Raw genomic sequence first — 11,551 nt, 5'->3', positions numbered from 1 at the left:
TTAACCTTATTTTGAAATTTTATGAGCGGCGCCTCGACTTGTAAACATTTTATTAAGAATAATATAATGTCGAAGCAATAATCATTAAATTTTATTTGAAGTACTTATGCTACGTAAACGATGGTAAACGACATCGTTTTAAACCTCCTTAGATATTTTATTCTTTGCAATACGTTGTCTAGCTTAGTCTGGGTCATATTTCTTTCGTCTCCATGAATCCAATACTAAACTTTAAAAAAGCACTGTGGTGGGGGAGGGGAGTGGAAACATCGTCTTACTCTGAGATGTGAGAGAACATGCAATTAAGACCATCATGAGGGGTTCACGTGATCCGTGCCTACTGCTGCTACGCGACGCAAAACGTAATGCGTACGTTGCTTTGTGTTCGCAACCTAGCTGATTCCTGGACTAAATTCAAATGTGAGAATAGTCACACTCGGGTAGAACAGTGTTTCATTGCGCATCATGATCCTGACGTGAAGGACTCCATGACTGAGGATTCACAAAAATGGTAATAACTGACGGCCAAAAAGGAAAATGTTTGTATATATACATGACCATATGGTCTATTTCGTGTGAATAATAATCATAATGATGTTTCTAAAAGTATTCATTCTTTACAAAATTGGGTTACATTGCAAAAGCTGCTGTCCATCATGCAGAAAAAGCTTGAAGTCTAGATTTCACGATTGTTAGGCGTACAATTTATGAAAAGCTAATGCTTTTATATTTTTGTTAACTTCAGATTAGTTCCGGCAGAATACCACGTATATCAATAGTCAGCCATATAACTGGTCACAGAACCGCCGTAGTTTACAACTTTACAGGCACAAAGTCATGTCATTTACTGTGCCTACCAGTGTCTGCACTCTGAGACTATGTTGACGGCATTTTGCATAGACTGCTCCCTGTTTGAAACAGCCATTGACTCTAAGTACTAAAGTCTGCTCAGGGCTTTATTGGGCTGTGGTAAAGTGGCAAATTAGAGTATGTGCTTGTATACAAGGACCGCCTTTCTATGAGCAGCAGTCCAATATCGTCTGACAAAAGCAAAATAAAAAACAGTAAAAGTATCATCCCCACAAAAAGGGGCTGGGCACATTCTGAAAGTTGTGTAATTAAGGTAGGCCGATCCCACTTGGGTTGAAAGGGAGGCACGTAACGTCCTAAATCTGCATGCTAGTCAAGATGATCTATGATAAGATAAACAACATAGATACTAACCTGTTTCTAATTACAGACCAGTATAAAACTAAAGCTTCATTGGAAGTGCATATTTGGCACGGTGATCTTCCTTACTACTGGTATGTACCCTACTCCTTAACATAAGATATTAAACCCTATTGCAACCCTACTTAAATAACTGTTTTCTACGTTTTTACCGAACCTTTTAATATGCTTAAAATTCATGATTATTCCTCAACGGAATTTATTATTTTCCTTTGTATTCAGGCCTTTTGTTTTTTCGTCTCAGACTTATCAATTCAAATACACTCTAGACCTTATTTCCATATATGTGGTGTTTATGTTTTTAATACAGATGTTTGTTTATATTTATTTAAGAATAAATTTTATATGGAGGCTTAGATAAATAAGATTCTAGATGAAAAAGAGCATTGTAACATGCGGTGGCTTTACTATCCAAGGGGGCACATGTGACGCATCCTGGAAATAAAAAGGGAGGGAGAGGGGAAGAACATGAAAAAAAGAAGGTGATATAACCACTTTCATCCACAAAAGGTAGCCTTGTATTTTCGAATATCATGAAGATAATGCGATTGGTGCCCCTAGTTCTCTAATGTCAGTGCCCCACCCCCCCCCCCCCCCTCCCTACCTCAATATCCCCGTGCAAAAATAAAAAAAAAATCGTTTGGTTATCATTCTACTTCTTATTGTTATTATTATTTAATTGTCATTATCATCATTATTAATATTAGGTTTAAGTTATTGTTGGTGGTGGTGTTCGTATTAACATAGTCATCATCACCATCAACGTCATCATCATCATCACTATTATCATACCACTATCATGGTCAACATCATTATCATCATCATCTTTCTGGCACACAGGTTTACCCGCGCCATTAGATGCAATTGAAATGACACAAACCTGCCACAAGAACGCGTTTGGGCTCAACTACACCTTACCAATGTTCAACGAGTGTCTGCAGAAGCAACACACCAACGGCAGTATGGTACAGACGATTCCGAAGCTCATCCCTGTTCCCACGGTGGCTAACGGTTGCCCTAGACGGAAAGGAAAGTTAGGAATCCTTCCCGGATACAGAACATGCGATTTTCCTGGTAATCATTTAGACCCCACCCTTTGTAACACAAAAGTAGGCGTTAGTTAATATGAGGGCACTCGTTTTCCGAAGTTAAATTATATGAAGGTTCATATTTCCGGAATAGGAATGCCAAATTCCATTCCCGATGGTTTATTATCCCAACAATGAAATAGGGTATACAACTCCCTAACGTTTGGGCTGTCCAGTCTTTGGTTTTTTTTCTACAAAAGGTCCATAATTTCGAAAATGAGTGCTCTTTTGTGGGGCATTAATCCTCATTACTGTCATTTATGCCTTAATGGCGTAGGTCCCCTAGTCGATAAGCATAGTAGCATACACATGATTCAGCAGTCCCGCAAAACATACAATGGCAAATTATTATTCAATAAAATCTGAGAATGTATACTTTTATCTAGATCTATTAGGAATAAATCATATCCATTATTTTAATAAATTACTTTCAATGAAAATTTGGAAACCGGTCAGTGAAAATTTGAGCAAATTTCGATTAAAGGGATGCGGTGACTTTGTCTAAGTTCCTTTTAAAACAAAATTGAAATAGCTCATGCTGCATTCATAGTTGTAAACCTTTAGAACATACATGAATTCCATGACATTTACAAGCCGATCGTCTGTCTGATTATCAAGATATTTATGATTGGAAATCGAAATTAAATTTTGCGTTTTCCTAACGGTTTTCATAACACTACTGTAACAGTCTATTGGGGAAAATGAGTATTGTAAAACCGGTTACTCAAAGATTTTTTTACTTTTTTGAGGAATATCATGATCATTTTGAAGCGCATTTTTGTTAGGGTTTCAATATTACACCATATCACAAACACTAATGGCACGTAGGGCCGTGCATCTCAGATTTAACATTGTTAAACGATGCCTTTAAAGATAACAAAGTTATGAATTTTCGAAGTTGCGACGAACCAAACACAAATTGGTAACACTGTGACGGCTCTAACGAGTTCCTCCCTAATATGCTCTGTACAGAAGATTTTTTCTTCTTTTTTCTTCTTTGTTCATGGCCGGATACATTTTTCCATACAGGGGATATTTTAATAATTGAGCATTCTCTAGTACAGAGCAAATTGTGGGCCTCGAGTGTAATAAAACTTTGAGAAGCGCTGGTTTACGTGGTCGTAACTTCTTTTCCATAACCATCAAACTCATATTCTCAATGAATTAACCCGTTTCCTTGCAAACCTCATGTTGGGGGTTCTGTTAGGGATGATTGCACAGGGGGTAAGTCTCCTGATATGAACTATGAGGCCTAGGCCTGAACCTTATGGACGTGAAAATTGAATGAATGAATGAATGATTGATAGATTGATTTTATTCAAGTATAAGTACATGTGCATTTACTGATAACATGATAATGAGAACGAGAATATAAAAAGATACTTATACCGTTGAAAGCTGGCAGGTTCATATTTCCATTTCCGTACAGTTCATAAGTCATAGGTTTTCAGTTTGATTGAGTATGCAATCAAAAAGCAAGACCAAAACATGCTCACCCGTCTCATAGACATACGCATAAACACACACACACATATACGCACGCACAAAGACACATAATCACGCTCACACACACATAAACTAAGTTTCTTTCCTTTTTCTTTAATAGATTGTGACAAGAAGCTCTGTGAAAACGGCTGGTGCGAGGAGACTATGGAAAGCTATCGATGCCACTGTTCACCTGGTTTTCAAGGGAAACATTGCAATGAGCGTAAGAACAATACATCAACGAATTGAGTTCTGATAAAGGTTTTAAAAACATAATTAGAATATGTTGTGAACTTTTCTATTCTCTAAATGTCATGTGGGTTTTGAGCAATATCATATCGGTAGACCTAATAGTAACGATTGTATATGGTTCAGAAAGTTTAAATGTGCAAAAAGTAGAAGAAGGTATCTTGAGGTTAAAAGAAAGAGCCCTGATTCGGAAGATACGTCGTATGAAACTGTTGTCAGATAGAAAGAACATAAGTGAACTCAAGGAAAGATGAGGGCATTTAGCTGGTTTTCGATTATTTATTTTTTTAATATATTTTTTTTGTTTAAGAACGGGAATTTTTGTTTCGCCTTCTCGCTTTGTCCCCCCTTTCCCTTGATAAATCCCTATACAAAGAGAGTGTATCTTTTTTTTAAATTTTTTTTCTTCAAACATCATGGAATTAGCATGGATCAAAATGTTCTATAGTTTTATTCAGACGGAGGCAATTTACCCCGGGGTAAAGGTCGTGTTAAGAGCTATTCGGGATAAATATGATGAGGTAGGTGTAAAGGTCGGAGTAGTGACCGTCTGAACGAAGGTCGTGTTAGCTACGCCTACCTTTACCCCCGTCCTATTTACTCCTGGATATATCCAGGAGTAATTCGCTAACACGACTAGAGGGTAGCATAAGTTTACCGTGTGGATGCTCTCACCTACACCCGGGTATCTGTGTCTTTTCACGAGGGATGTTTGTTGCAATTGAAAATGAAAATTAGATTTCGCACGGTTTAGATGCGGAAGGCGGGTTAAGGTCGACTAGTGCGGGCGCCGCCACTCACATAAGTTACGCTGGTTGGTGGAAGGTCGTGTTAACTTAGTGTTGGCAAGTTAATAAAAAATGAGGTATTTACTGCTGCAGGGATGAAATACGCCGACTAGCAAAACCCCGTCTGAACATGGCTCATATCATATGAAATTCCACAGTTGAAGGTTTCATAAAATGTCAGTGGAGGTGTTGTGGTCTAATATTATATACATAATTTGTACGTTTAGGCGTGAAATGCTGGGGAGAAACAAAGCATAGGTAGGTAGAGAGAGAGGGGGGGGGGGAGAGAGAGAGGCAAATAGCTCTATATCCTGTATCCTTTCCGATAAAAATACCTTTTTTTTAATGATTAGAAACAAAGGTTTATGAGACAAAAATGGCAAATAAGATTTCCATCACCAAGTTGAAATTTTGTTTATTGTCGGCGATAAAAAGCGATAAGGAAAGCAAAACATTCCAAGTGGGCCTAATTCCTTTGAATTCAGGTGGGTGGGGAAGTAGAGATCATTGGAATTCTACTTGATTAATTTGTGGAGGGGTATAGTATATCTGTAAAGCGCTTAAAGACATTTTACATGATATTCAGAATTTTACATGCTATGTGCAAAAAACATGTTAGGGCCTTTTTGGCATAAGGCTTGAATGTAGCGTATTTATGCCAGAAGGGCCGTAACCTACTCGGCATTATGCCAAAAGGGGCGTAACCCACGCGGCGTTATGCCAAAAGGGCCTTAACCTGCCGTTATTGTACGCGCGCATAGTTAGCGCCCTTCTGGCATAAAGAAATTTTCTTGTTTCGCAACACCTTTGGTTTGCCAGAAAGCCTCTCCTACGGCTACTGGTTTACGAAAACTGATAAAACTGATTAATTAAAAAAATAGAAAAAGTATTTTTGATATCTGAATATTTTTATTAATATAATGCAGCTTCCGGTAAAGTTATTTTTTAGAGATCGTACATTTAGGACACCTTTTTCGTTGTTTATTTTCATCACAGTCCCATACGTTGGCATCTGCGTATTTCAACGAGTCGGTCGCATTTCATGCATCCACACCTAATTTAAATCTCACTCAGATTTCATGATCTAAATTCATGACATATACTTTCAGTGATTATTTTAAGTACATTGTGTCTATTGTAGACGAATCATGTTTTTAATGGTGTTTCTACTGATATTTATTGAATTAAATTGAAATTACGAAATAATCTATCATTGATAAAAGATTTGCCGTGTAGGTTAAGGCCCTTTTGGCGTAAGAAAAAAGATGAGATACGCGTTAAGGCCCTTTAGAAATTCATAATTATCTTCATAAATAAATCAAATTTCAACAAGTGAAGCACATCATTTTAAAGAGAATGTTGAAATCTACAAGGTGATGTTAATAACTCAATAAACCCCAAAATCGGGTTAAGGCCCTTTTGGCACAAGGCCGACGATATATTTGTATACAAGGAGAAATCGCACCTTTTGCATTTCAGAATAATCACTGCCAACAGGCGGCCTTTTATATTCAAATTTCGTGAACATAATACATTAGGTGCCCCCTAGGTATCCTCAATAACCCCCCCCCCCCCCCACCTAAAGGCCATAATTGGTTTGTTATTATTCTTCTCTTTCTTCTTGTTTTTGTTTTCCTTCTTCTTCGTATTATGATCGTGATTTGTATTATTATTATCATTATGATCATCATTATTATTATTAAATGCTTTCTATGAATCTTGTGTCTCGATAGAGTCAATCTCAGTTATGACTGACTTCACGGACATGTCTACGATCATACCGGCCGAAATGACGCAAGTCACCGCCACGGACGGTGAGCTTTTCATATCATTCCCGTTGCACACGAGGTCTTAATTTCTTGGCGTAGGATTGTGTTATTTTTATCAAATCTGTGATGGCTATTAATCTATAAGTATTATTGTCTATGCGGTGTCACCCTCATACGACGCGTCAAAGACGACACGGGTCGTTAACGCAGTCCTACGTCAGGCGAATGACACTTCCGTTCAACGTCCGGCGTTAAAACCGCTTCATGCCTCTTGCACACGAAGCGTCATTCTGCTAACGCATGGCTGTATCGGTGATAAGTGCGATGTTTGACGCACCATTAGAGAGTGACATATTCAGGAATTGCCACAAAATGAGTAAAATTATATGTTAAGGGTCCTTTGGAATTACTGACTCACACTTTATAGCCCTTATCTTTTTTTGCACTATACAGTTTGAGTCCAAACAAAGGTTTACACCTAAAGAATTGCCAATTATTTTAAAACTCATCTACGAACAGTAAATTATTATACATCTTATGAAAGATTGTTCATCCCGAATCATTTAGTATTATTCTGTGTGGTATGTGTTCACGCTTGGATGAACAGGAGGCATTGTTTGCGAGAGTACAGAAATCGACCTGCGCCAAAGTTGATTACATTCACAGTAACACAATGAAACGGGATGCTTTTTTCAAGGTGTAAAATTGTTTTTGGCTCACAAGATTCAAGAGGGTCTTTCCTTAGAGCCAGTCAGGTGCCCATTTATTACACCTTGTAGAATACATGGCTGATTTCACATGCAAGTCATAATATCTCCCAATATGTCCAGGGAATAAAATGTAAGTATCAAGCAAGCAATCCGTGACCTTTTCCTGTGAGAGGCCGGTCCTCTGAAATTCAGTTCTCTCAACTACACCACCTTTGTGTTTCCTATCAGTACCTAGACTCCCGCGTGACTGCGCTGAGATACAGACTGGTGGACTATCCCATCTCAGCGGAGTGTATCCCATCTATCCCGATGGAGTTGGTGATGATCCTCTCTTTGTTTACTGCGATATGGAAACGGACGGTGGCCGCTGGACGGTGAGAAATGATGATAGCTAGCATTTTATTTTATATCGACCCCATTCACTATTAACATGATCGCAAAGACTTTCAAGAAACAACTATTTTCGCCAATGAACCTTGCCCTGTGCGTCACCTATTGAAATACGCGAATATTTCAATGAGGTTTTCCGTTATCCGAAGAAAATAAATTGAATTGAATTGAATTTTCAAAAGTGTATTGTGATAAGAATCAACTCTAGGGCAATATAAACCATATATTTCATTTTATTCATCAACATTTTTCACTCTCCACCCTGGTGTCAACGGGTACCTGATGATTGCTGGGTTAAATGGAAGGGCACTCATGTTGAAAAGAATCGATATTGGTTATTGATATTTATTTGGTATATTTTTTAAAACCCTTTACCATCGCATTCTTCTTGGCCCAGAACCAGTGTTGCTACACTTTTAAAAAGTAATTCCATGAACATTGCATCTTCCATCCTTCCTCTCTCAAGTATTAATGTTCTGACTTACATATGAATACACACCCACACACACACACACACACACACACGCTCACTCTTTCTCCCTCCCCTCTCTCTCTCTCCCCTTCTCCCTTTCTCACGACATCTTTCTTTCCCCCCCCCCCTCTCTCTCTCTCTCTCTGTCTCTCTCTCTATGTAGGTCTTCCAGCGTAGACAGGATGGTTCAGTTGACTTCTTTCTCTCCTGGTCCGAATACAAATACGGTTTTGGTAACGTTTCCTCCGAGCACTGGCTTGGTAACGACAACATCCACCGCCTTTCCCGTAATAAGACCTACGAGCTACGGATCGACCTCGAAGACTTCGATAGACGAACGCGCTATGCCACCTACAGCAATTTCAGTATTGCAGACGAGGCCGCATATTACACCCTGGCCCTTGGCAACTACTTCGGAGACGCAGGTATTTCATAGGGCGACCCCGTGTAATGTGTCGTGTGCATGATGCTATTCAAAAATATGGTTCCTCGTGGTATCGCTAACGTTATTAAAGAGTCGAATCAATTAAGGCGTTTGTTTTTTCTTATCTTGTGTACAGGAAATAAATGGGGGGGGGGGTGTTGTTTTGGCCACATTACAATGCACGGAATCAGCCAATAGGTACGGCAAAGCTATGGTCACATTTCAGAGCGGCGACCGACCGATTTGTAGCCTGCTCGGTCGCCGCTGGAAATTAGGCATCGCCCTACGATTTTTGGAGAAGTCGAGCAGACTGTAAAGCCTCAGCGATGCCTGAGCGGTCCACTGTCATTTTCCCGTTGGTCGCCGGTCGATTTTGTGTCAATACTGGGCAAAATCGGGGAGCTTCTCCGGGCGGCGTCCTGGCAGTGACCGACTGATGACCGACCGATTCCTGAGTGATCTCCCACCGGCCACCGGCTAAGAAAAGACCTAGCGGTTTCGATTTTTGACCTAAATCGCTCGACGGTGAATGCTCGATTAGGTCGGTGCCTTGGCGGCGTCCGCCCGGGCACCAAGCGTATTTTGGGCGGCGAGTGAAAAGTGAGCAGGCGCTGCTGAATTTTAAAACCTTATGGAGCTCTCACACTCTGCCGTGTAGGCCTACCGTCCACCTGCCGGGCTATTAAAAAACAACAGAGTCCAGAACGTTGGGTTTTGAGCGAACTTGTCCCCGGCCGCAAAAAAAAATTCATAAAATTAATCTTTTCACCGTTTCGTTGCCATCTTCTGACCGTTCTCACCAGGCGCATACCGGGTGTTGAACGTGCTTCTACCGTCTTCACCGCCCAGATTGACTTTTGTTGAAAATTACCCATACCGGGTCTCGAACGTGTGCACCGGGTTTGTAGCAGCCACCTACCAGTCACTTAGCGTCCCCTCACCGCTCGGAGCGTCCTGTGAGCGAGTCCCCGGACTGCTGACGTCATGACACGACTGCCATAAATACCCCGATTTGAACGGCAACGGTCAGTCCGCTCTCCATTTTTCTTCAAGGAAACTCTATGACACTTCTCCCCATCTTTTGATCACATATTTACTGCATTATGCCACTCAAGAAGGGTAAGCCCTTCTCTGATTTCTCCTGACAATGTGGTCATTGACGTCTAGGTCCAACTCATCACGCTCACGCTGGGCAATAGCCAACATGTACATGAGTCGGACCCTGTCAGGACAATCCATGGTCAGTTGGTCAGTTGGTCACCGACTCATACGACCATGTACACAAGAAAAAGTAAAGCTCATCTGACGAAACCCCTCTATATACCCAATAATTAGTGACAAACGGTGGCACACGGTGACAAAAGTAAATTTGTTGGTAATGGCACGTTCATATGACGCTACTGTGAAGGTAAGGACACGTTATGGACCCGTTATAGGACGTTATGGGAACGTCAAGGCGTTAACAGGATGTTACCCATGCGTTAGGGAGGCGGCGCCGTCAGAATCAGGCGGTACCGCTTTGTAAACACCCGTTGGCAGTCCGGTATGAACACTGTAATGAGGACGGTATGAATACGTTATGAAGACGGTGGCACGGTATCAACACGTTCATGACACGTTCACAACCCGCTTACAACCCGTTGCAGACGGTGGATTTTTTTTTTGCCCGTTCATCACCGCTCTGTAACGGGTTATGAGCGTGTTGTGAACGTGTTCATACAGTGTGACCGTTTTCATAACGTATTCATACCTTCCTCATACCGTTGAACACCGTCCTCTTGCCGCTTACTTGCGGCCGGTGCCAGCCGGCCAAAGTTTTGAACATGCCCAAAACTTTCGCCGGGTCCCACCGGGTGTAAATAAGCGCCAACGCCCTATTAACGTGTTGCCCGCTTTGATAACGAACCACCGTGTGCCCTCGCCGTTCTCCACCGTCCGCAGACATTTTCGCGCATGGTGGCACACGGTAGGCCTACACGGCAGAGTGTGAGAGTCACTTTAGCGGCGACCGAGCGATGCCCTAAAAACAAGCGGTGCCCGGACGGCCGCCGCTGGGTGACCAGGCGAAATTGGCTAAAAACTTTCCGCCCGGCCGCCGACCAGGCTACTTTTGGGGGTTGTGACCATAGCTTACAGGCTACGACAGGATATGTTTTATGGTAAGATGGTAATAGTTGTACAGTAGGTTAATGCAGTAAAACGGCAAATACAGTAATACAGTAATTCGGTAATATGGTTCATTGTAATACGGCCAAAGGCCCTATGGTAATACAATCATAGAGGCATACGGTAACACGATAAAAACGGTTATATGTTAATAATGTCACAGGGTAATACCGTAATTCGTTTCTACAGTATACTGTACGTTATTACGATAATACGGTATAAACCATCAAATGCTCTCGCACATATAACGCAGAAAACAACAGTGGCGTATTGTGTTAGTGTTTTTGTATTGTTTGTTTATTTTCTTTAACCCGTAAAAGGATAGCATGCTAACTAACGATTGCTCCTAAACGCATCCGTCTGTACAATACAAACACACAGCCTCTAGTCGAGTAAGGAGAGATCGTTTATTGAACTAATTTATATCATGTGTTTACTATAAATCAATTTCTCATTTATATGCAGGTAACAGTATGTCGTATCATGCAGGCAATCAGTTCTCTACATGGAACGGCCGCGATGAGGGAAACTGCGCCGGTTATTTCAAAGGAGGCTGGTGGTACAATGATTGCCTTCGTGCTAACCTCAACGGCCAATACCTGAATGGTCTAACAGGGACGTACGCCAAGGGTGTGGTATGGTATCACTGGCTCGGTTATACATACTCCCTCAAGAAGACGGAGATGAAGCTTCGTCCGACGTAATTAACGAACGCCTGTCATAAGAACGTGCCGGTTTACCGTGGGGTTTCGTAGAGCAACGCACTTTATATTTTGTATC

The 11,551-nt window shown here is 41.1% G+C and overlaps 1 protein-coding gene across 2 annotated transcripts; it reads left to right on the top strand.

The window, feature by feature from the left end:
• The first annotated feature begins 336 nt into the window (after positions 1–336).
• Positions 337–11,493, top strand: LOC581168 (microfibril-associated glycoprotein 4-like). Of its 2 annotated transcripts, XM_030978075.1 has the most exons (8): positions 337–511; positions 1,241–1,304; positions 2,071–2,304; positions 3,925–4,026; positions 6,574–6,654; positions 7,548–7,693; positions 8,345–8,606; positions 11,237–11,493. In XM_030978075.1, exons 1-8 carry the CDS (start codon positions 509–511, stop codon positions 11,473–11,475), a joined length of 1,131 nt encoding a protein of 376 aa, XP_030833935.1. In that variant the 5' UTR covers positions 337–508; the 3' UTR covers positions 11,476–11,493. The 2 variants fall into 2 exon arrangements, with proteins under 2 accessions (XP_030833935.1, XP_011660855.2); XM_011662553.2 differs by lacking the exon at positions 1,241–1,304.
• Positions 11,494–11,551: the final 58 nt, after the last annotated feature.

Source organism: Strongylocentrotus purpuratus, unplaced genomic scaffold, assembly GCF_000002235.5.
Source record: "Strongylocentrotus purpuratus isolate Spur 01 unplaced genomic scaffold, Spur_5.0 spur5_scaffold_1, whole genome shotgun sequence".
Taxonomy (NCBI): Eukaryota; Metazoa; Echinodermata; class Echinoidea; order Camarodonta; family Strongylocentrotidae; genus Strongylocentrotus; species Strongylocentrotus purpuratus.
This window is presented reverse-complemented; position numbering and strand designations above follow the sequence as displayed.

Coding starts and splice junctions, on each gene's coding strand:
- LOC581168 (XM_030978075.1), top strand. Junction 4,027..6,573: donor AGGGAAACATTGCAATGAGC/GTAAGAACAATA, acceptor GTGTCTCGATAG/AGTCAATCTCAGTTATGACT. Junction 8,607..11,236: donor CAACTACTTCGGAGACGCAG/GTATTTCATAGG, acceptor ATTTATATGCAG/GTAACAGTATGTCGTATCAT.